The 26,799-nt window shown below is 37.6% G+C and overlaps 1 protein-coding gene across 1 annotated transcript in view; it reads right to left on the bottom strand.

Annotated features, from left to right (window-relative positions):
• Nucleotides 1-26,799, bottom strand: part of BNC2 (basonuclin 2) — a 357,505-nt gene that overhangs the window by 1,321 nt on the left and 329,385 nt on the right. Inside the window, exon 6 of the mRNA XM_054178353.1 lies at nucleotides 21,367-23,333. Within this exon, the coding sequence (XP_054034328.1) occupies nucleotides 21,367-23,333 (1,967 nt within the window). The remainder of the gene's footprint in view (nucleotides 1-21,366; nucleotides 23,334-26,799) is intronic.

Below are 26,799 nucleotides of genomic sequence, written 5' to 3'. Positions count from 1 at the left end.
CTTGAAGGGTTTAGGGAGCAAGTCTCTGAAATCTCTATGTTTATGAAAGTGGTTCTGCCCTTCTGGAAGGGTGCTGCTGCTCCTCCTTGTACTCTTCACAGTACTGTGACTGATACTGGGCTGACTGACCCAAGCAGTGTAAATTCCAGAAAAAAACCCACATACTAATGGCAATGAGAATTTTGCCCCAAAACAATCAAATCACTTAAGCATTGACTTTAGTTTAGGTATGTGTAGAAGTCATTGTGGATGCTTAAAAGACACTGGAAAAGCTGTCACTGACTTTGGACCAGATCCTATGAGCTGCAGGTTAAAATATTCTCAAGTGCTTTACAGGATCTGGGCCTTTGGTCTCAAGAAATAAAGCACTACAATGGCAAACAATGTAATTTTTTTTGTTAGTAACTCTGTGTTATTTTAAATGCTGCATTCTACTCTCCACTTTTGACACTGGCTTTATTCATCCGTTGCAGTAGAACCTCACTGATTTGCAGTAGTGTCAGGAAACCCTCTGAAAGACTGCATCTTCAAAATTACCAATGCAACTAACAAACAGGACCAACATCAAAGGCTTCTGACCACAGAACATGCTCATTATGTCAAATAGCTTAATAATAAAAAAGGATCAGTTTAAAGTTTTCAGTATTAGAAAACTTTAGGATTCAGTATTCAGAATGTGCAACATTGCTAGGGAAATGACAAATGTTTATTTAGTTTCTTTGGAGGGTGACTGGATTTTCAAGTCAGTAAAAAAAGAATTAGCGAAGTTCTACTGCATAACATTATTTGCAAGCTAAAGACCCAAACCCACAATTTACAACATGCAGACTCACCAGTCTGTCTGCCCATTATAAATTGCAGATCAGAGCCCAAATGTATGGGAAAAGGAAAGGAAAGGGAAGGGAAAGGGGTGGGGTAAGGGAGGAGGGCATGAAGAAGGCAGAAGAGGAGGGGAAGGAAGAAAGAGAGAGTTTAACATAGGAATACTTTAATTTAGAAAAAAACACTAGGTATAAAACTAGCATGGGAACACATAACAATGATCAAATACTTTATAGACATTAGGTCCTACAGTAATGAAAAAGAAGGGGAATAACAGCTATTAGCAATATTTTCTTATTGGAAGCTTTTATTTTAAGAAACCCTTTGAAACATACCTCTCAACCAACTGAAGACTCAAACATGGTACAACAATAATTCAGATAAATAAGGAAAACACAGATATAGGATGATTAAATTGCTGTGAAGTTAATTGCTGTAATTTTCTACCACTTTCATTGTGATTCTTCTATCTGTTGCACATAACTTAGGAGAATAAATTATGAAAATGGCAACAGAAGTGATCTGTCTCACTCACCTGCAAATGCAGGTAACGGTCCTCTGACATGAAACAGATACTGAACTGCAGTTTAATTGCATTTTCTCTGCTTGGGATGCAATTATTCCAGTAAGGGGGAGGATGTCTAGAATGGAAAATCTCTCTTCTCATGAAGACAGTTGAGAGGTATGGGCAAGGGTGGAAAAAAGTGGAGAGTATTCCTTGTTTTTCTCCCACACGAGAAATATTCCTTTCACACAAGCAAGTATAGCACCATTGCTTTTTCAAGGTGCAGAAGTGTAATTATGCATATCCCCACACTGCACTTAGGAAGGCTGAGCTTACCTTGTGATAAGATCAGCTTTCTAATCTTTTGCTAAATACAGATCACAAAAAAAGAGAGCGAGAAGAGAGGAGAAAAGAGAAAGAAAGGGGGAAGGGGAGAGAGAGAGAGAACAAATTCACATTCCAATCCAGACATATCTGGGATTTTAAAAAAAAATTATATATATAAAGGAAAAAAAAAAAAGATAAAAGAAAATAATATTTGAAACCCATAAATAAAGATGTTTTTAAAAGTCTTGACTCTGAAGCTATTTCTCATCAGCTATAATCTCACTTACGCTGTTGTCCTGATGGATACTGACTCAACCACACAATATGAAAAACATAAAGCAAATTAATCAAAGCATATTCAGAGCATCCCCATTATTATCCACAAATGAGTTCTGAACAGATGCATGCAGTGTGCACATACATGAATGATAAACAGTAGTCCCAAAAGTGCCTTGCCTTCCTGGTGTCAGATGGCATACAACTCCACATAAAGTTCTTAAGTGCAATACTGGAAACGCTTGTTGTGAAGGCCTGTCCACACTGACCAGTGTTATTACATGACCATAAAAGCACATTTGTGCTTATTGTCATAACGCTAACTGCAAACTACTCATAAAGTGCTTGTGCATTTTCTTCTTATAATTTCCCCCTCCCCTCCTCACTCCCCTGGTACAGAAATTCCCTGTAGTGTAGAAACTAGTCATGATGACTGCAAATGTTTTTTCCACGCATTAGCACTTACTGTTTCCTTGCTTTGCTGCTGTGAAAAATAGCAGCCAGGCATGCATCTCAACATTTGCTGAGTGAAAAGATAAGAACAAATTACCACATTAAATAGAGGCCACTGATCCCCAGATGGACAGAGGCCATTCTGAGAAAGACCAGTGTAAGGATGCAAACCCTGCTGATGCTCTGATAAGAAGAGATGCCTCTCTTATTCAATCCTCACTTACAGCAGTGGCAATCAGTAATCTAGTTAAAGTATGTACCAGTCCATAATATCTGTCAGGCAAACGATGTGCAGAAATGTGTGGACCAGTTCTGGCACTCTGCTCAGTAGTGTCCCTTTTCCGCTGTCAGCAGTACTGTTGGATTCTCCTAATATAATTACATTGACTTTTATTCAATTAAGTGCCATTCCTAGCCTTAAAAAAAAAGCTACTTTATCAATTGATTCAGGTGTAATGCAATAATAAAGATGAACTCATGGCAGTCCATTAGCTCTGCTCTTCATAACTTCTGAACATATGTTCATTCATAGTAGTCGATTTCCATTATGCAACCACAGTTCAAAAGAATTGATTCTTTTACATTAATTTCTTAATCTATTTCACTTGTGTTTAATACTCTCCTTAAATATCATGTGCAAAAACACTCTGGTAGGTATGAAAGGAACAATTTGTGAGAAAAAATATAATTTATTTGGATACTGAAGTTTTGGAATCATATGACAAACCCAAAATTACAGAGGCTAAAACCTTGTCAGAATTAAGAATACTGCATGCTGAAAGTACTAGCCACACATATTTCCAGCAGATGAACAAGTGATGGGATAGGAAGTAAGGAAGAGGTATGTTTTCTTAGACATGCTAGCCTAGTGTGCTCAGAGGCTGATGCTGCACCCCTTTTGTCCATCTGATACTCTACTAAATGTAGCACTGCACTGCACTCTGAGGTGCAGACTGAGTACTTTGTACAAGGTGCTGCTTAAGCAGTACCCTGTACAAAGAAGGTGTTTCTCAGGGCTGACAGCAGCATTTCCAAGGTTTCTTTTGAAACAGAAGATGAGAGATTTCTCTGTAGGACGAACATCTCCGTGGATGTAAGGCTAGCAAAACATAATGGATCCATCGGTAAAAATTTAAATAAAAAAGAAAACTATTGATAAAGGCAGACTAAACAGATAGTGCACATCAGAGTTCTAGGAAAAGGCAAACACTGGAAATTTTCAATCAGAATAGGGTTGAATTTAGGGGCATTAATGAAGCATGATTTGCTGTGAAACTCTGATGATTATTACTCAGATGGAAAAGTAAGAAGGCATGCTGCTGACAACATGTACTCTGATCTAGTATCCACAAACAGCAGAAGGAAATGAGAAAAGCAACATTATAAATATTTGCCCATACTATCTTTCATCCTGATAAAGGTAACTCCTCATCCCATGTTCTTGCTTTTCTTCTTGGAAAATGTAAACATTCAGGGATCTTTAAGTAGCCCAGACCACCTTCTCCATACCAAATTAATGTATTCCATCCTAATACAACCCTTTCCCTTGCTTTGTCACTCCAAAGCCTAGCAAGACCTCAGCCAATTCTACTCACTTCGTACACTCTTCATCTGCTCTTATGGCATCCGCAGTTTCTTGCTTTGGCTGTTCTGTTTGCTGATGTGATTTACAATGTTGCTGCCCCTTTCTCCTCTGAATACTGCTTCCAGGTATATGTAAACATGTTCCCTGGGTAAGCTGTGGCACAGCTTGAGCAGAATGATTTTTGCCAGTGCATGAACACTGCCATCAAACAGGTGGAAAATTATGAAACAAGATATGCCAAAAGCCAGCTGAGCTTCAGCTTGCCGCAGGCCCATTTTTTCCTCATACCTGAGCTAGCTAATTTAACGCCATCTCTGGTATCATCTGCATTTACTGCTGTATCTGCAGTGGAAAAACTTGAAGAACCTAAATGCCTTTCAGAGGCAAAAAATATTTGGCCAGAGAAAATCCTTTGAATGACTCACTCTGGACTTCTAGAATTCTGAGACTGCTTACATGTACATCAAGCAGCAAAATTACATTTTGTCCTGGCAATGAAAATATTACATGAGGACAACTGGTAAATAAAGTCTTCCAAGAAGAAATACGAGGATGAAAAAGCTTAACTAAAGTCATGTCTTGATTAGCTCCCATTAACAGATCAGTTCAATACTAGGCATGAGCAGATGGCAAAGCATATTAGTTCTGTGAATCTAAAATATTAAGTGTGCTGAAGAATGTCCAATCATTTGTTTAGCACTGTACTGGATGTTCTGTACCCTTAAAAGCAAAGAGAATATTTTTTCTAAGATGCTTTGAAAATAGCTTGCTGCAGCAAGGAAGTTTTAGTAAAGTCTGGTATATTTTAGGAGGACCAGAATGCCTTGTTTTTCCACATAACTGGTATTATTCTTTCAAGTTACTATTCATAAATTAGACATAAGGTAGGCAAGTGTAGAAAATCCTCACCAAAGTAAATTCAGCCTTATAAATTCCATGATCTTAAGAACACACCAGTACTGCTGTAAGGATAATGTTGAAACACATTAGATCTGTGATTGTAGCAAAGTGGCAAAGTTATCTCACCTTTAAATTCACCACTGTCCTTTCAGGACTTCTGGCAGAAAGGCAATGCAGCAACTACAGTATCTCTCTGTATGATTCTACTGGTGATAGTACTTTTCTTCCCTTGTGAAGTTCATGGAAGTGTTCTGCCACAATTAGAATTCATTGCCAGTTCCACCCCACCTACTACTAGCCAGCTCCTCTAGTGCAAGATGCACTATGCATCAACAGAAGAAAGGAGATTATAAACCTAGAAATATAGTCAATTAAATACACATGCCATTTAAACAGCTCATAAATCCAGATGGGTTCTCCTCAGTAGTTTCATTCTACTCTTTGATGTCAATGAATTTGATTTTGTTAATTTAGTACAGTTTGGGTTTTGGGGTTTTTTTGAAAGAAAAATGCAATGGCCACTTTATTTTAGTTTATTTTTATTTAGTCAGATTTTTAATTTCTTTTTTAGGTGAGTGAGGAGGAATTTATCAGAGAGCAGAATTTGTCCTGGCACAGAAATTGACATTAATTATGTCCTGAGATAGAAATTGGCATTAATTTTATGCATGACACAGGGCCAGCTTTGGATACACCCATGGTTACAGTCCTACCTGCACTTGGACAAATCTTGGCACTGATGCATACAGCATTTAGGGAGTTTGGATGATAAAGAGTACTCTGTTTATTTAAATTTGAGTATTACACAAAGTACAAAACCAACCGCATGAAAAAAATTTGTTGAATATGTTGTTCACAGTTTGGGGCAGGGAAAGTTGTTGAAAACAGAAAGTAAAGAATTTGTTTTTCTTTATTTTTTGGCAAAAGAAAAATATAATTAAACTTATGAAGATGGAAATAAAAAAAAAAAAAAGTGGGAGCAGCATAATGGTTAGGGCAGTAAGTTAGAGACTGAGTAAACCCTGATGCAGTTAGAAAGGCCAAGCTAACTAATGTTTCGGAAAACTTCATAGCTATTGGCCCCTTGATCCTCCTTGGCTGACTGTAAGCAGAGCCCTCACTTCAGCATTAAAGGACACTGTATTGCTTATTATAACTCTCATATAAATAGTTGCAACATTTCCAGGTATATCCCACCACATGCTTTCTTCCGATTTCCAGATAAAACAATATCCCAATAGCTTATACTTCAAGTGTTCTAGAAATGCATTTTTCAGCAAACATATGATTTGCCAAAGTAATATCACCCAGATCCATCACTCACACTCTGTAGACTGATCAGACAGAAGTTTACAGCAGGGGACAATCAGTCTTTAGGCAGCCTTGCTTTAAGATGTAGTAAGTGATCCCAGCATTAAGCAGTAACATAACATTTTATTTGGACACTTAATGCATAAAAAGTCACCAATATTTTTTTTTTTTTTTAAATTCTGGGGTTTTTTTCCAAGTAGAAGTAGACATTCTTTTCTTTTGGAAAAAAAAAACAACCAACCAAAACCGAACAAAAAACCCCAAACAACAACAACCAAACAAAACCAGACAGAAACTAATATTAGGTTACAAAACCTGTAACCACATAATCTTCATCAGTTTGAAGAAGGTTCCAATACAAAATCAAAGGCAAGGACACATTTGCCTGGTGGTTGATATATACAGATTGGCAAACATCTTATTAAATCTGGATATGGAAGAAAATGGTCAGGCTGTACAGGCCCCATACAAGCTGTCCTTTTAAGCTCTGTTATTCTGGTCTAAAATACTATAAACAATAAAACTTCCATTATTCCTCTCATAATACTTTCTCCACATGTACTCAGCCTATGTTTTCACCTATAATGAAATGTTTAAGCAAAGTTCTTTTTGCTTCTCTTCACCTCAAAGTCTGTTAATTAAGATTTATAGTTTTGTTTTAAAAATTCACATAATTTTAATTGCTAATGCATTTTGCTAACACATTATTTAGTCCTACCTCAATTTCATGTTCCTTTCTTGCTTATTTAAGCCCAAAACTCATAGAAAGACCCAGAATACGTGAACATAACAGAAAGTAGACCCAGAACTTTGTAATTTCTCAGAATCTCTGCAGACTGAAAGGGCTGGGTTTTTTGCAGCTAAAGTCAAAGAACCAGAAAATAAGACTCTGTGCTAAATATAAGAGTGTGCATTCTTCTGAGAAAAGATATGGCCTTCATTCTGATATTTCTTCAAGAATGAAGCAGCAATCATTTCCCCCATTTACTTAAGAGAATCAACAATGAAACAGTTCCTGGAAATTAATTACTAATGGAAACAGTTACAGAAATAATTTTCTCAGTTACTGTTCTAATTTTGCCACTCTCATAGCCATCTTTGACATAGGTTTTGCTGTGGTTTCATTCGTTTGAATTAACAAGATTTCTTCCCCCCCATAAATCTAAGCAAAGATAACAAAGGCATGAAATCCTAATCTGTCTTAAATTTTAGAATTCACACTTACCTGGGCAAGGCTAAGATTTAAGGCTGTGTGCTAGTGCTTCCATATATTTGAATATGTTGTGTTTCCCTCTAAATATTAGGAGAAAATTAGTTATGGGGGCCAGACTTTAAAAAACAAGGGGAATGAAAACAAAATACTGTATTACCCAGAGAAACTATGGCATTTCTACCTGAACAATTTGGGTAATAACATCAGTTCTTGATGCTTAAAATTGCATAGAATCTGAAATATATTAACCTTTCATAGGAAGAAAATCCAAAAGGTAAAATACAGTTCAGCACCTATTAAAAAAAAAGTAAAAAAAGAACCACAAACAAACAAACAAAAAAGCCCCACCAAACAAAAAACCCCAAACAAACAAAAAACCCTGACAACACACAAAAAACCCCTAACCCAGTGCTTATTATATGCAGGAAATAAAGGACAAGGTTCTTGCAAATTAAAGATGTGGAGCCCCATAATTTCAATCCTTTTCAATATGAAACAAATCACTCACACTGGTCACGAAGACAGCTCCCTCTACATTCAAATTATTCACTTGAAGATAAGCTCCCATCAAACTCTTTAGGGGTTTAACTAATTTACTGCACAGATACAGCACGTCTGTTGTAATAACAGGTAGGATGTATTGGGGTCGACCATTTATCAGAATTAGACTTCTTTTTTTCAATTCACAGTGAATTATGCTGCCTACACTGCTTCTCTTTCTCAGAGCTTCCCATCCCCTTACAGCCCTTAATGTGGCAGGCAAACAAAATTGACAGTCTCATCTTGTCAACAAGGGGTGATTCTCCTGAGAAGCCATTTAACTTTGCAGAGGAAGCAATGTATTAATGTGCCTGTCCCAGGAATGTTAATCATCTTCAAGCTCCCTCTAACTTTGACATGAACGAAATCACCAAATTTGTTTACTAAATGAATCGTAATATGCTAATAAGAGAGCATGACATATATGGTAAAGCCAAACAGATGGTTTGTTTACTCCACTTTGCAACTTTATAAACGTTGTAACTCTGAAGATGTTAGTGCGAATTATTGGTTTGTTGGCAGTGGCAAGCATGCCTTTTGCATACTTATTCCACAGCTAGACTCAGGAAACAATTTGTCATTGCTATGGAATGCATAAAAGATGTTAATGCCGAGATGGCATTTGGAGAAGCAGGATAGACAACTATGTAAGCAAATACTCAGGTTAGCTGTGGAACTGATATCTGATGGCAATATTTGCTACCAAATTAATTTTAATGTAAAACCTGACAGGTTCAGGATTCTTGAAAGGCCCAATAATTCAGTACATACCTGTTATGGAGTTTAATGAGATGGTCCTTACAATGAGAACAGAATTACACTTTCACAACAGCTGTGTGTGCTCAGCAGTATTGAGGTCATGTTGCACTCAATATATTACTATTGTTGTCCATTTAAGATCATCAGATATTACAAACAAAAAGCACAACCACTGGTATACTTGCCAAAGTTTCTCATAAACAACCAAAACTGGGTTGCAACACTTCAATCTCTCACTTTACTATCTGCCTAGAAGCAAAATAGACTCATTACAAAACAGCCAGCACTCTTGTCTGATATCTGGATGGGTTGAGAAAGTTTAGGACAGAAAGATTTATCTGATGGAATATATTCTAAGTTAACCAACTTACTGTAGTAATGCATGCATGAAAAGGTCATCATATGTACAAAAATGTCCTCAACACTTTTGACAATCAGTACAGCTGCCACAAGCTGTTTCTACAATATACACATCCTCTCTGGAAAAGTTTATCCCTGTGCAAGGAAGGGATAGGCTTGCACAGCAGTCATGCGTTAGGTCCTCATTTCCCATGTGTTAAAGTAATTTGATGGTCCTTTCACCTTAAGGAGTATGAAGGCAACATCCATGTAGAATCTATTACCAAACCACATGAATTAACATTTATTTTCAAACTTAAATCATCTAAATATTACATGATCCAAGCATTGTAATCGGAAGTTTTCATCCTTCATTTTAATTTGCTGTAGCAAGAGCTCTGTAAAATGTGAGAATTCTGCAAGATTTCATACAGTCCATTCGTATTCAGCAGATCCAGGGATAATTTTGTGTGATTGTAGGTTCCACAGCAAATATGTAAATTGTTTCTTTTGGTCACAACACAGTGGTAATTCTCACTTCCACTGCTTGCTTTGTCTAAAAATGTTGGATTTATTTACATAATATCAGAATAACTATGAAACAAAATACAGTGCAGCACCTGGTGCATAATAAAGAATAATAACAAAAAAATAATAAAGAAAAAAGGTTTCTTTATTAGTAATGTTACATTACTAAACAAGCATCTCTTTCAGGTCAACTGGTAGCTGATTATCCTATAACCTCCAATAACTGACACACCAACTCCTCAGTAATTTCAATCCTCTGAGATTCTTCTATACATACTGTTGTCAGTGGTTATTAAATTCTCAACTTTTTACCAATCCATAAGAGACTGTGCAAAGACATCTAAAGGAAGTATGAGTTTAGCTTGCCGTCCAAGGATTATTTTGGAAGAAACATTAGCGCCTGTCCCAGCCTGACGCTTATATCTCATTTGAAACATCTACTCATTCCTGACCAACAAAGAAAATTTCAATAAAGTACTTTTACTGGTTTAACAGCAGTGAGCTCCTGGGATTGTCAAAGTGCTCAGTCTTTCCCAAGGAGAGAAGGAATCAGCAGCTCAAATATAATTAACCTTCCATTCTCAATGCAAACTGCCACGCACAGGAGCTCTGCAGTCTATTAGTGAAGTTATAACGGCCAACAGGCAGAGGCAAAATTGGTCAAAAAGTTGGCTGCTGCTGTCATATTTTTAGAATTATGATTAATGACACTAATAATGTGGATGATTACTGATATGTGTATCTCCTGCAGTTTATCATATTGCACTGGCTGCCTACGTCCACAATAAACATGATGCTATCATTTACCTCTTTATTGAAGGCAATCCTTCTCTTGAAGGAGCACATTCTAATTACTTTGTAATGTTTTATGTCTTAAACATTTTGCAGCTCTGGACCTTGCCAACAGCTTCATGTCTACCATTGATTAATTACAGAATGTTTAATCAAAATTTAGATCCTAATGCAGTCATTTATGAGTGTGCTGCAGTGCCAAGATAGTTAGGCTGCCATCCCAAGCTTGGAGAGTGCTGGGTTCAAAATTAAATTCTAGAAATATGGAAGATGCCAAAGATTTTACCTTGAGTGATTTTAGTTTGAAATCTTACTTCATTTGAGGAATGACTAGCACCCACCTAAAATGAGAGGCCTTTCTTGTGCATGTATATGTGCTTGCACATTCACATTACATTTTTCTTCTTTAGAAGTCTTAGTTTTTCCCTCTGTGTCACAGTTCTTTCTCAACTCCTTTACATGCCTTACAAACACCAGTTGAGAGAGGATAGTTTTGAAGTGGTTAAACAAGTGAAAAATAATTTGCAGGGACAAATATATAATTTTTTTTTTTAATGTGGATTTTTATGGTACTGTCATACAACCATTCACCATTGAAGTTAAGTGTTAATACCATTACTGAACTGCTGAAATGGATGCTAATATAGCTTGGAGTGCTAATGTCAAATCCTGGTAATAAAAAAGACAGACTGCTGAATGAAATAATTTCAAGAAAAAAATAGAACAAAAGAGCTCTTACTCTTGCTCTCCACTTTTATTGAATTGGGACTGACTGAGACGATTGCTTTAGAAGTCTGTAAAACACAATTACTAGTGAGCTGACTGACCTACCCATGCCCCTTTTGTGACAGAACAGACTAAAAAGGCTGCAGAATTAGAACTGCTCCCATATCTGGCTATCAGACCTGTGTGACATCCAAGTGCAGGATCTGTTATCCTTTCCTGCCAGGGCCTGCCTCCTCTCCTCATGAAATCTTGATTCTGAGTCTTGCATAATATATAACGTGCGTGCATCTTCCACTCAAAACAATAACTTGTTTACCTTTTCTGACTCAGAATCCAATCTCTCTTGCTATCCATTGTATTTTTATATCTTTATCCACCAATACAGTTATATATAGGTCTTTCATTCAGTACACACATCCACAGAGACACACATACATACACATACATGTTTGGACTATTTTTATTTCCATATTTTGTGTACATTAAACACAAAACTACAACATAAGAGTTATGGACAGGAAAAATAACTATGTCCTGCTTATATTTTCAGTTGCAAGTGGATGAAGACTAATTTCCTTTTTTTTTTTCTTTTGGGATAACAAAGAAAAGGAGAGAGAAAGGGAGAGAAAAAAAGAAAGATGGAGAGAAATTAAAAAACCTACATTTTGAACTGGAAGCAGGCAACACTTTTCCCTAGTTAATAAATTAAGCAATAAATTTTGTAAAGCACTAGCATCAAAGCAAGTATCATTGGAAATAACTGATAGAACTTATAATTTACAGATTATTTTTCAGACTCATAAAGTTTGACATGGAGATACAGCTTAGGACTTTTCTTTCCCCTTTCTCTTAAAACAAACAAACAAACAAACAAAAAACAACCCAAAAATAAAAAAAGCAAAACCAAAAAAAGAGAGAAAGAAAAAGGGAAAAAGAAGAAAGCTTATTACAAACATATCCTTTCTTTCTCTCCCCTTTGCTCCCTCATAGTAAATGAAACAGTTTACATTCATACACAAAGCTAATGAAGTTTTTTGGGTTTTTTTCTTATGACAGTACACAGTTTTGGCAAATCTCAAACTCTTTAATTTCTCTTCCAGGTCCATTTATATGAAGCTTGCAGGTGCCTTATGGCAAAAGTGTTAAATTATTTGTTACCTCTCTTTAATTAATGCTTTTCAGGGCATGTTTAAATGCAAGATGATATTTAATTAAAAGGAAAAGAGAGAGAAGAAAGGGGAGTGGAGGGGATGGAGGGGAGGGGAGGTTTGGAGAGGAGAGATTTGGAGAGGTTCAGAGAGGAGAGGTTCAGAGAGGAGAGGTTCAGAGAGGTGAGGTGAGGTTCGGAGGGAAGGTTTGGGAAGGTTTGGGAAGGGAAGGGAAGGGTTAGGGTTAGGGAAGGTTTGGGAAGGTTTGGGAAGGTTTGGGAAGGTTTGGGAAGGGAAGGTTTGGGAAGGGAAGGTTTGGGAAGGGAAGGGAAGGTTTGGGAAGGGAAGGTTTGGGAAGGGAAGGTTTGGGAAGGGAAGGGAAGGGAAGGTTTGGGAAGGGAAGGTTTGGGAAGGGAAGGGAAGGTTTGGGAAGGGAAGGTTTGGGAAGGGAAGGGAAGGGAAGGGAAGGTTTGGGAAGGGAAGGGAAGGGAAGGTTTGGGAAGGGAAGGGAAGGTTTGGGAAGGGAAGGTTTGGGAAGGGAAGGGAAGGTTTGGGAAGGGAAGGGAAGGGAAGGGAAGGTTTGGGAAGGGAAGGGAAGGGAAGGTTTGGGAAGGGAAGGTTTGGGAAGGGAAGGTTTGGGAAGGGAAGGTTTGGGAAGGGAAGGGAAGGGAAGGTTTGGGAAGGGAAGGGAAGGGAAGGGAAGGGAAGGGAAGGGAAGGGAAGGGAAGGGAAGGGAAGGGAAGGGAAGGGAAGGGAAGGGAAGGGAAGGGAAGGGAAGGGAAGGGAAGGGAAGGGAAGGGAAGGGAAGGGAAGGGAAGGGAAGGGAAGGGAAGGGAAGGGAAGGGAAGGGAAGGGAAGGGAAGGGAAGAGATATTACACATGAGATGTTCCTGTGATTTTTTCAGCTCCCAACAGACCATACAAAGGACCCTCTAGTGCCCAGGTAGTTGTCCCAGATTTGGAGAAGTTTGGTTTGGGGTATTCTTTTTCCCAGGGCTCATAAATAACGGAATGATACTATATACTTGGTTGGAAAAGACCTTCAAGATCATCCAGTCCAAGCTCTGATCCAGCATTAAATCATGTCCCTAAGCTCCAGGTCCACACACTGCTTGAACACCTCTAGGAATAATGACTTCACCACCACCCTGGGCAGATCATTCCAATGTTTGAGAACCCTTTCAATGGAGAAGTATTTCCTAATATTCAGCCTAAACCTCTCCTAGCACAGCACGTATCCATTGGCAATTTTTTTTTGTGTATCATCTTTTACATATCCCAACGTAAAACACTCCTGTCTCCTGTTTGTTACGAACCAGCCTTTAGACCAGTGCCTCAGATATTGGTTGCTACAACAAAAAGCTCCCTGTAATTCTTAAACAATATATGTGGGTTCACTAGTTAAGACATATATTGTCAAAAAGCAAAGGAATAGGTAACCAGATGAGCAGATGACTATACTGGTCATCCACTACATAATTCTCCTTAAAAAAATAAAGTATGACCCCACAAACCCTAGGAATGACTGCATTTTTGGTATGAGGCCATGCATGGAACATGTCTGCCTTTGTCTAGACATGCTGACAGGACTGTCCTCCAAAGCACTGTCCTCCAAAACAGCATTGTAGCTCTTTGGAATCATCTATAGCTGGTAATTTTTTTCTCTTCTGGATTATGTTTCTTTTTTTATGTCATTCTAGGACTTGCTTCACTAGTCTTCTTACTTTCAGGTATATTCTGATATGCTCCAGCATAATAATTAATATTCTCAAATCTAGGGAAAAAAGCATAAGTATGATTTAGAGGGGGGAAAAAAGTGGTCTTGCATCTACAAGTAATCCTTGGCTAGGCCATAAGATCTGATATAAAGTTTGTCTCTTTGGGTGACAGTTTCTCTTTTCAGACAGAAAAGCACAAGTGACAAATGTGTATATCATGTATATATAACCACATTTATGTGCCTAGATAGCATCTCTCCACCAAAAGCTGTAACTCCAAAGGGCAGTAAACACACAGCTATTCCTGTCACAGAGGTGTCTCCATGCCTCTGTCATTACTTTTTTTCCTCAGACTCCTCTACCCAAGTGTAATATATCTCAGGCTGCAGTGTCTTGTTGCATTTTCATCCATCGAGGCCTGCACCTAATACCTGCCAAGTACAGCTTTCTCCACGGTAGCAGAAATCTTATGGTCTTCTTCTATTAAAAGAAGCGGTAGAACCTTTCTCTGCAGAAACTAATGTAGGTAGATGTCTTGTTTACCCCACTTCCAAAAGCCTCTAGGGAAAACAGAATATCTCTGTATATTGAGAACAGCTTTTACATTTACTTGGGCAAGTAGAAATATTCAATATTCTGCCACCACCTGGAGAAGAATTTTGATTCTTCTAGTTATTTCCTAGGAACCCAGGGGCAACCAGGATATTATGAATTCATGTTCACGGTCTGCCTTCCCAAATAATCTCTATCGTGAACCATAAAACATAGCAAAGTGGGCTGGAAACTTGGACAAAACAAATTAAACATTTACACTATTTTTCACAACTCACACCAGGAGAAAAAAAAATGCTCAATGTGTGTTTTGCTTTTGGCTAGCAGTTTCAGTACTTTACTTATGCCTACCTCCTATCTTAATACCGATGTAGCAGTTTGTTTAAACAAACTTTTTGGGTCACTGAAATATCCTTAACTTATTCTGCAAGTTCACACAAAATTGCACTCCACAAAATATTTCTTGCACTGCACAAGGAACTGTACTCTCACTGACAAAGTGCTACCATTTTGTGTACCAAAAGAGAATGAGAACATGAAGACAGCATACCATTAAAAAAACCCACAAAACAAAATACAACACCATCTCTAACTCAAACCCCAAACAAATGGATCTGTGTGGTTGGAAAAGACTTCCCTCTACGTCAAAGATAATCCTGCAATATTTACTCACATAAATACCCTATCTAGGGCTAGTTTTAATTTATTTTTTTTCTTTTAAATAATATTGAAAAAATAATTATGAAGAAATTAGTTCTAAGGATTCCAGTTTCAGTTCTGCATCTCCTAGTCAGCATGCAACTAGGCAATGTACATTCAATGTGACTGCTCCTGGAAGAGGTTAGCTTTCTGTTACGGGTGGACACAAAATGTTTCATTACAATGCAGGTTCTCTTGGGTAAGGAAGAGTCATGTGAACATAAGCAATGATGCACTGTGACTGCAAGAAGAATACTAAAGGTTCACAGAATTGTATTAGAGAAGTAGCTAGACTCTTCACAAACTTCATCATGTCCAGGAATAGTAGTGTAGGTGTAAATATGTTTGCATTTTAAAAAATATATAAAATAGCCCTTTCATCTCTTGAAAAATTACCTAATGTCCTAAAAACTGATTTCATTGTTTTTTACTGGAGGAATTTCAAATTGTATATGAGGGAATTATATTAAGGAAGTATAGTAATGGTTAACATGGGCTCGTGTGAAATATCTTGTTTGTTGGAGCTGAGTTATTAGAAATTATTGCATTTATAGAGTTGCTCTCTGAAAATGAGAAGATTCCAAGCATAGTAGCATGATGAAAAAATGAGTGCTGCTTTATGAAGGAGGTCATAACAGGAGGAAGGTAGTAGCTTTCTAACATCTTCACTTCCTGTGATAATGTATGCAGGGGCTTATCATAGGCAACTGATGTTAATTTATTCAAGCACACCTGTACAGGGCTGGAAGGCAGGTAACCAGACAAAAAGTATGTCTTTGCTTTTTCAGTGCAGCTACACAGAGACCTATATCTACAAAAATTTAGTTCTGGAGACATCAGCATGTTTTAATAAACCATCTACAGATGCCTTACTCCATACAAATCAAGGAGCTTACCTGTTTAAATCTGGACTGATTTAACTAGCAATCAAGTGACATGATCACACTTGGCATCAATAGTTGTCTCATATTTATTTATAAGTCAGCCTGAGCAGATATTATTTTGTTTTTTGATTTATTCATGGGGCTCAATCACTGTTCACATCTTGTGGAGCACACACACACACACACATGCTCTCTTTGTGAGAAAATTGAAAGATAGACCTGAGCAATTAATAGTTCTACTTTAGTATCAGAGAGACAAAGTGAGAAGTTCTTGCTTTAGTTCTGCAAATGGCTATTTTGCATACATGGTGAGAAAGGAAAACGTGGTAATACATTGTTACTAATGCTGTGTCATTGCTTCAGAAACAGATTTTAATATTGCCAGTACTGGGGTGAAATGGGGGTTTAGCATGCACTATGGCTGACTAAAAAGAATCACAGAATCACCAAGGTTGGAAGAGACCTCAAAGATCATCAAGTCCAACCTGTCACCACAGACCTCATGACTAAACCATGGCACCAAGCACCACATCAAATCCCCTCTTGAACACCTCCAGGAATGGTGACTCTACCACCTCCCTGGGCAGCCCATTCCAATGGTGAATGACCCTCTCAGTGAAGAACTTTCTCCTCACCCCGAGCCTAAACTTCCACCTGTATTTCTCCTCAATATCCGACAGTAGCTTATTATCAGTGGTTTTGACCACAAAATCCTTGTCTCCTAAAGGTGAGAGCCAGAAATGAAACAAATGCTCTAAGATTCACCCTCCAGACATTTACCTCTGCATGTACTCTCCAACAATTAGAATAAACTTTGGACAGGAAATAACTATTCCCTCCTCCCATCCATCTTTCATCCACAGCTCAGGTTCATTACTAGAGCTGCTGTACCTCACTGCTGGCTTCAAGGACCAACCACACCTATCTCTTTCTACAGTAAATTCTGTATCTGCCAGGGCAGGACTCATGGATGAGGCTGGGAAGCAGATTGCAGGGCAATCTAACCACTGGGGCCACAGGCTCTTTCTCCTCACTCACATGACAGACCTTCTCTGAACCTAGATTCACTTTACAAGAACAATTCTTTCCACTGAAGTGCAGTTCTCACAGGAATTTATCTTCCCTTCTCTCTCTTTTCCATCTAAAAAAATTATTTGGAAAAGATGTTCTGTTCAAAAGAAGGCTGAAGACATCACTTCTGATCACTGACATAATTTGTTTTATATGGTATCTTTTTATATTTACTTTTCACATCCTTCTTACAGGAAGATGCAGCCTGAACATCTTGCCCTTAGAAGAAAAGACATCCGAATTAAATACAGAAAGACAAAATGATGAACAGATAATTAGTGAAGAATGGAAGAAAAGGTGTTTTTCACAGGTGTAGTGCTTCCACGAAAAGGAAGACAGAAAGACTTCCGTGTTTGGGGAAAATATGAAAGCTATAGGTATTAAAAAATTTAATGTAATGAGTGATCTTACCTGTGGCTCAAAGGGTGATGAAAAAAAAAATGACCATAAAACCTCCCACAACCTATGCTCAGTGGAGCTTGGATATTCAAAAGCAACATGCTCTAATTTTCAGAAGAGGAAACAGAATTACTGAGTCATTTGCAGTAAGGGCTGGGACTCGGCCTTACTTTCCTCTGCCCTGTGTTAAAAAAACATGTGAGATGGGACCTCTGAATCTTCTAGTTGTCTTGACTCCAATTTACAAGGCATAGCAGTGTTTAGTCAAAGATCTCAGAAGACACTCTAACCTTTCTGGCAGAAGAATATTTACATAGGAGTTGACCTTGGCACAAATGATGTAGGAATGGTAAAGCTGGATTTAGGCAGCTCTTAACAAGCATGGCTACACAATGCTTTCCACAACAGAAGGTTGCAACTGTGACAGGGATAAAATCCCATCTTTTAGTCAAAGCAGCACTGCAGCTGCTCCTGAAATGATCTGTTGCCTCTGGTAAGAAGCAGTTTATATCACAGCACCACCCTTGCAAAGCTCGTTTTACAACAGCTACACCCACTGTCAACAATTTAGAGATTTATGTATGTAAAGGATAGGGGAATATAGTAAACACCTTGATTAACTAGAATTACATTGGAAAAGGTTATAAGCCACGTCAAATGCCTTTAAAGGAAACAGAAATGATAATCTATTTATAATACGTTTAATATTATTAATACAAAACAAGTACTGTTATTAATGAAATTACTAAAAATAAAGATTTCAAGACTATGTAAGTTATGGGATGGCTAAAACTCTCATTGCATTATGGGTTTAGTACTGAAGAAATATGTATTCTTAATTTTCAAAGCAAAGAAATTAAAAGTATCTTTAGCTAATCAAAGATATATGACTTACCACAATAGCAAATCACATAGACTTTTTATAATCTGTCAAAAATGGCACATCCATACATGATGAATACTATCCAGGAATTATTATTGTGTGCTTTAGGTAACTTATTTCTTATTTTTCTATGCAGCAGTTAATAGCAAAATGCTTCTGAGCCCTTAAGTGAAATGGTTTGAAGTGGCTGGAAGAAGTTCTCACTTTGCAATGCTATTGATTTAGTTACCCAGTTATCTTTGAGATGCTCTGCATAATCTGAAGAGCAAGAAATTGCATACTTAGGTAATAACTCCCTCTGAAATAAACTTATGTATTTAAAAAGACTATCAGCAAAAATTAAAAATAAATTGCATGGAAAATTCTTTAGGCCAATTAAAAGTATGTTAAAGAGAAATTTGAAAAAATTGCTTCCTGACTTTTTGCTTGTTTGTTTGTTTTTAGTAAGTGTGAGGGAAAAACAAGTTTAAAATGTGTTTCCTTCACATTCTTAGGCATTGCACTTCTGGATAAGAATGAATAACCCAAGGAAGTTTTGAAGATGTTTTCTGCCCAAGTATCTGAAAGAATTACCATGAACTGAGAAAGTACTACTTGCTTTTTAACCCCAGGCTTTTCCAGATAACTCTTGCAATCCAGGATTTCTACTAAACTTACAAAAATATCAAGCATGAGTGGGCACAAAAACTGTACCAGACCTTTGATTTTTTTTTAAGCTTTAAAAAAAAAAACAAAACCACTTTTAAATCTTTGCAATTAAAGGATATAATATCCCTTCAAACTTCATTTGTCCTAGGTGCAACATCTAACTGAAGAAACGTCTTCTGATACTACCAGTGCAATATTATAATACGATGCTCTTGTGCCTTGCACAACTCAAAATTATATGCAAATAATAATTTTGTTTTAAAATATGCATTTTAAATTCCTGAATCAGATTGTTTAGTTATGGCTTGCTTTCAATAAGCTTAACAGGACATAGGTGATGAAGTTTTCTCCAAATGTACACTTATTTTATCTATGTCATCACAGTCATCACTTTCTTAGAACATAATCTTTATTATGCTAAGTTTATTATTAGCATGATCTATCAATGGATTCCTACAAAAAATTAATATACTGTATAATGATCTATATTCTAAAGCTAGCCACTTCTTCATGTGATGAATGTAAATGAATTTTGCTTAGTATACAGACTTTCCAAAATTCACTTGAGGAAACAGATAAACCTACCCAAATTAGTAATTAATAAAACCTGTGCAATTTCAGAAATTGAAAGGGGTTGCACACATCTAAACTCAGTATAGATTATGCCACTGACTCATATGATTCCATTATCAAACTCAAGTCTCATGTAAGTTATCAAGAATTCCTCCAGGAAGCCATCATTAATTTAGTTATACCTTCCTCATGTCCAGTGGTTTCAGCCTACTGGAATGTAAAATTTCTAGATTGTCCTTCTTGACTGTTTTGAACTTTTATTCATACATGTATTCCTATTTTTATGTTTAGTGGACTTCATAAATTGTAACGGAAGACATGAGACATTTGAAGACTGGACTCCCATCAAATTAGTGAATTTGGGCTCCTCAGTATCCTCAACACTAGCCTGTTTTCATGAAATATTCACTTTCAAACAATATCAGCTTCAATGAAGAAAAAAAGGAGATGTGTGTGAATGTATAGCCAGGTTTAGTTTCCTTCCTGTATCTGATGAATTTTTACAAAATCATGAAAAAAAATATGAAAATAAAAGAAAAGGATGACCCAAATAAGGAAAAAGAGAGTACCTAATCTCTCCATCACTCAATGAACCAGAGAGATTTTTGTTATGTGAAAATACAATCATCACCACATGTGAAAGCTTTTATCCATAAGTATCACAAGTATGAAAAAACTTTTTATCCTATCACCTTAACAGATTCCATTTATATTTTCTTCAGAAATAAAAAATAACAGTGTGTAAAAAAACAACAACAAAAAACCCCACACCCAAACAAACCAATCAAACAACCAAGCCAAACCTAAAACCAAACCAATATGAAACACACACAAAAAAACCACAAAAATGCACCTTAGAGTTTAAGAACCAGCTGCCTCTGTTCAAGCCCCAATGTTTTAGTATTGAAGCAGAATAGCAAGGACATGATTGTCATCTGAAGGGTCAGCCAACCTGGCTCATCATAAAAAAAATGTATGGGTCTAGCCTGTCCTCTCTGAGTGTGCAAAATTCCAACCAGTGAGAAAGGGAGTTGCTCACATGTGGAAAAGAAGATGAAGTAGACTAAACTACCACAGTGGATAGAGAGGCATGTAAATTCTGCTAAAGAGGGATAGAACTATTTTCTTAATATTTACTTGTTCTTGCTACAACATACTAATATTTCAAAAATTGACAAGAATAAATAATCTTATAATCTCTCCTGTTTGCTTTTGTATAACCCTATAGTGATGGAAATAATTCTTTTATTCTAGTTGTTGCATCCTTTCTCTCAAACCATTCATCCAACTGTCCATTCATCCCTTACCCTCCATCCCAGTTCCACAGTTTGATATGCATGCATGGAGATATTTTTATTGTATACAATTTACTATATATTTAATAATGCCTTGGTTTAGAAGTTGCAGGGAAAGGAAAATAATATGATAAAAGCTGCAACTTATAAACAGAAGTACAATGTGCATGTTCACAGGCACACAGAAAGAATGGTTTAATACCTTGCCAGTCACTTAAGAAGATGGCATGATATATAGTATTCTGAATGCCAAATAACAATGAAAATCTTAAAGTGATGGAATTCTTCCAATATCATGGGAACACGATTGTCACTTGTCATTACTGTGCATCTCTCTATTTCTTCATATATCCTAAACTGCCTATTCTTACATAATTCAAAACATTTAATAATGTAGAAAATCAATTAATATTTACTGACCTGTCTCTGCTTCTTCGTGATGGGAATGCAGCATTACAGCCAGCCACTGTGCAGACATGCATCTCTTTTAAATGAACATTTCTGTAGTGAAGCTTCACACTGTAGGAACTCTTGAAACTTTTCTTGCACACATAGCAGATCTTGGGGTCTGGGCTGGAGCACATTTCACCTTCTGGGGAGAACTTCTGTGGGCTACTGTAGTTGAATGTAGATGCAAAGCTTTCATGAAGGGCAGCCATACTGGCACTGCCTCCATTGTACAATCCATATTGGCTCATGTAGAACATATCATATGTAGGGTCTGCATACTCTTCCTTTACTTTAATGACATCCTGGTTGGAAGAGTCATTGTGGTTTTCATCCTGTCTGTCACTGTGCATCATGGATTTTTCACTAGGTTCATGAAGGCGGTCATCACCTTCCATGGATTCTTCACACAATTTGGGCTCTGATGATTCTGACTCATTTTCATAGTCTCTCTCATGTTCCTGGTCTTCTGATGTCATGCTGTCTGCCCTTCTTATGTCTGGCCTTGAAATGCATCTGCTTCTATCACTTTTGGAAAAATCTTTCACAGACAGGCCTGGGCTCATTTCTTCTTGAGAATGGCAGTGATTTTCATGACCAATGTCATTCACCATTGCACTGTTGTCATTCCCCTCTTCATCTTCGTCATCAAACTCATCAGCAGTATCGATAACTTCCTTTTCAATTTTAACTGGCATGCTTGACTTCCTTGGCTTCTTCTTGGGGGCAAGGTCAGCATTAGGCTCTGGAGTGGGCATCAGCACTGAAGGTACTGATGTCTCTGTAGGAGGAGGGGGATGCTGCTCCATGCCACTCACTGCTGGTATGATTGGACTGGTAGGGAGTGAGGTTGGAGGACTCACCATCTCTCCAGGAGCAAGCAAATTCCTGTAAAAAGGAGGAACAGGTTGGACAGTCTTTAAAGATGGGAACACTAGCTGACTGGGAAGAGGGTTCTGTAGTACAGGATCTAGAGGGGGAGTGGTAAACCCCATTGGTGGACGTCCAGGGCTTGTTAAAGTTAGGTTGGATTTTGTACTTGCTATGACAGGCGTGGCAGCACCTGATGTAGCACGAATTAGATCTTTGTCACGGTTGTTCCTTAGCATAGGCATGTGGAGGCGGGGATTTGGGTTAGCACTGTGGCGATTGCGGCTTCTGAGAGAGCTGAAGACCATGTTGCAGCCCTCAATAGTGCACCGGTGCTTGATCTTTAGGTGAACGGCATTGTAATGGATTTTAAGAGTACCTTTGTCATAGAAAGTTTTCCCACATGCATTGCAAAATACTCTTCCTTTCCTGGAGGCTGACCCCATTCTCCTCATTCTGTGAATGCGGAATGAACTTTTGGTGTGTTCTGTTTTTGACAAATCATTAACAGGTGTAGGTGTCTGAACAGGAGAAACACAGGCTGGCTCAGTTTTAGGCTCAACATTTGTGATGCTAGTCAAAGCATTCCTGCTGGATGTCTGCTCATTTTTGAAAGGTGTAGGGGAAACTTCAGATTCACTGCTTTCATTATATTCATTTTGGGTCGTAAGGCTTGGTTCATGGAGCCTCATTGCTGGCTGTTCCAGCAGGAGGCCATTTGGAGGCAGCCCCAGCAGTGGAGCAGAGACTGGATTTATGTACTGGAATGGAAGTAGAAATGCAAGGCTATTTGGGATGTTTTCAAAATGATGAATGCTGGAAGGGTTGCTGTTCTCCAGGTGAGCAAGGAGACTTGGGCTCCTGGTACGATTATTGCTTTCAATAAAAGTCCTTATATCTGAATCTGTCTTTGAAGACGGCACAGCCACAGCCTGCCCTTCTTTTTCTTGAATCGCCATCAGCTCCACGATGGATTTGGTCTCTCCAAATCTCAGGAACTGTTGAAGAGTAATGATCTCTTCTTCCCTGGACATGATGGCCCAGCGGTCCAGCACCTTGCCTGCAGCATCCTAGAGGCCATATCAAAGAAACAACAAAGACAAACACAAAGAAAAAACTTATTGATTCTGCATAATTACTGAATTCAATAGAAGGTGCTCTGCTGCCTGAACATGAAACACTAAGCTCAAAAAACACCATACAAACAGCGTTAATAGAGCTAGACTAAAAAAATGAGAACTTTCCAGCCATGTAACTATAGTAATTAGAGTCAGTCAGAGAAACAGATTGAGTTTAATAATGTCAGAACAAACAAAACATAAACCACAGGGCTCTGTGATCTAAAATGCTTCCAGTACCTTTATTTTAACAACAGTGATCTATGTACGATGCTAATATTTAGTACACATTAGCGTAAAGTATTGTGTGCACTCCGATGTAAAATACAGAAAACTGGACCTCAAACATATTAAATGGTGAAACTGTAAGAATCAGCTTAATAAATGTATTTGATCAATCTGCTTCTTAAATACAAGGAGACATAAGACTGAAGTCATTCATGGGCCAACTCCCTAGAAATTTTGATGCAAGGCAAGACTTAAAAATAACACATAATGCTTGCATGACAGAAATATTGAAAAACATATTCATTATATACTTGCACTAAAACACAGAAATTTGGACATGGATTTTAAGCACAACTGGACTATTATTGACAGTTGATTGTGAGCCTGCAATCTTGGTGTGGTTTAGACTTAACAGATTACTTTTTTGTAGGCTTGTTATAAATGACAGTTAAAAACATGTGAAAAGTAAGCATCTGATGGATGTATATAGCATAAATGTGTAACAATGTTGTCTCTTAACATTGCCTTCTGATAGCAAGGGGAAGATCCAGAGAGAATACACATCAGTAATCACTAGCCTATCTGTTGTTAAATATACATTAAAAAGCATTTCACACTTTCATTTTTGCTAGTAAGCATGAGATTTGCCTGAAGGTAGGACTTAAAAATTCTGCAATGTAATGTCAGGCAATCCATTCCAGCAAGTATTGATAAAAACATATTAAAATACTTATATAATGAATATATCATTTTATTCGCATCTTCCCTTTTGGATAAATGCTGGACATAATATGAGCACAGTAACTACAACCAACAAGCACTGTTGCAGGCCATCAGACCTGAATTATTTCAATGATTCCTCATGCATTAAGCAGTTTGAAAGTCTTGCAAGATACTCAACTGTACTGTCTCAGATCTTTTTATATGAACACTTTGGGCTAAACACTATTGCAAAACCCACTAACTCTTGTTTGATTAGGAAGTTTGCAAATACCTTTCTTTTTAAGTACTCACTCCCTTCTCCCCTCCAATGTCCTGGTCTTTATTAGAATAGTGGAAACTGCTATTTACCCTAAAAAGTAAAGCATATAGCTGGTCCTGATATGTGTCACCTCTCTGGCTACGAAGTTAATGACAAATGCCAAAGTCATGTATGTTTCACTACCTTAGATGCAACTGGAAAACCTTCAGAAATGTTCCACATATAACCATTCACAATCAAAACTTACAGGACGATGATGCCCTCAACAGCAATTGACCCAGCTGACCCAGACAGAAAGCCACAGAAACCATCTCTATGCGGTAAATATTCAGCATGCATTGATAGAGCGATGAAGAAAATGCCATGATGCAGATGCTTGTTCTGGTTTGCAACATTAGTCAGGAAATGTCCCCACCTTTAACACTTTGAAGCATTGTGGAAATCTTTAATTTCTATGTCTTCCCAGATCTACTTCTCTGTTGGAGCATTATTTTATAAGCAGTGTTTACAAGTTAGTGCTATGTAGTAGAAATCATCGAGAATGCCAAAAAAAATCATGCAACAACAAATCAAAGTGAAATGAAACAAAACAACAACCAAAAAAAGGGGGGTGGGGGTGTAAGGAGGGGAAAGGGCAAGAGGAGGGAGAAGACCACCACCACCACAACCTAATATTTGTTCATCTTTTAAAGCGCTAGGATTATATTATATTCCCATCCAACTAACTTTGCTGTCCCAATGAGAGTGACCTAAAGCTTCTTATACCTACTTCTCCCACAGCTGCCAGCCAGTCATAGGGATTTTGCATTTTAGTAATTGCTACCTGGAACTACATAACCAGACTTGGTGCAGATTTTGTTCTGCAAGCCTTTGCTGTCACATCTGACCCAACGTATATGCAGACATTTCCATTTCCAAGCCACAAGTATTAATTCCTTCTAACTGTTACTTACATTGTTTGAAGATGGAAACAATATTGTCTAATTTACACTGCTTACATCTATTGAATTAGGATTCCTGTCTGCAACAAGCTGCAGGCTGCTTTGTAATGTACTACTGGCAGTAATTTGTTTTGGTTTTGCTTTAATTTGTAAATCACTCACAGGCTTATGCAGCAGATGGATGCCTTACCAAAAAATATTACATTTAAGTAAATAAACATTAAATACAGCCAGAACAACAATAACTCAAGAGAATAGTAGGTACAGCTCCCATAACAGATTCCTACACGTAAATGGAAGGTGATACCACACAGTCCCTCAGCCAGCAGCAATACACTCAGATCTTTGCATTTACAGAACAGGCAGACATTGTCTAAATGTAAGGGTTCCCTATGTTGCTTTTGGAGAGCTGTTCCAGGAATTGACTCAGAGAAGCTGGTGCTTGGCTACATGAACTACCTGTCAATGAGATGCCACCATCTTTGTTTCATTTAGTTTGAGGATTTGCAGTGAAGAAGGACAGACCCTCAGTAGCTGCTAAGTCCCACTGATATTAAAAATAGCAGTCAAGGACGTTATCGTCATGAGGTTACCCTTGCTGTCATAGAACAGCAGGGAATCAGAAAGCTGCTCTTAAATGACCTCCTACTGTTATACCAAAGTTATATCTTGTTAATTTTCAGCAAGATGTTTGGCCTTTTTCCCACAGTGAAAGTAAAGAAAAATCGTACAGCTGCCTATATGTCATAGAAAACTCAGCTTATAGATACTAAATTTCATAGGCTTCAATATTTACATAGTGATATCTTTCCATAAATCATTGTAACCATGTATTATGCAAAACTAGATAAAGAGTGAATAGAAAGATAGCTTTTTATAAAACCTAAAATTAACCAAAAAATCTAACCATCATTCCCTTTGAATTAAGTTATAACCAGCTACGGATCTCTGTATATAGTAATACTTGATTGGAGGGTCAAGTCCTTTCTTACATGTAATCAGTTTCTTGTTTCTTACAGTATCCCACACTAAATTTTCTCTCCAAAGACATTAAATCATATTCATGTTTAAGTATTCCATGACAAAAAATTCCAATTTATATTACTTTTTTTTCAGCTCACAAATGATTAAACCAAGCATTCTGTGACAACATGTACAAGGAAGTCAGTAATGCGGAGATACTACTGCATGCGTACAGCCATAAGCCAGGCAGTAGACAGGTAAACCCAATTCTTACAGCTTACAGAGATGCTTTTCCTTCTTTCCC

The sequence above is a fragment of the Dryobates pubescens genome, chromosome Z, assembly GCF_014839835.1.
Source record: "Dryobates pubescens isolate bDryPub1 chromosome Z, bDryPub1.pri, whole genome shotgun sequence".
Classification (NCBI taxonomy): Eukaryota; Metazoa; Chordata; class Aves; order Piciformes; family Picidae; genus Dryobates; species Dryobates pubescens.
Note: the sequence above shows the minus strand (reverse complement) of the source record. Positions and strands in the feature narration are given on the sequence as shown.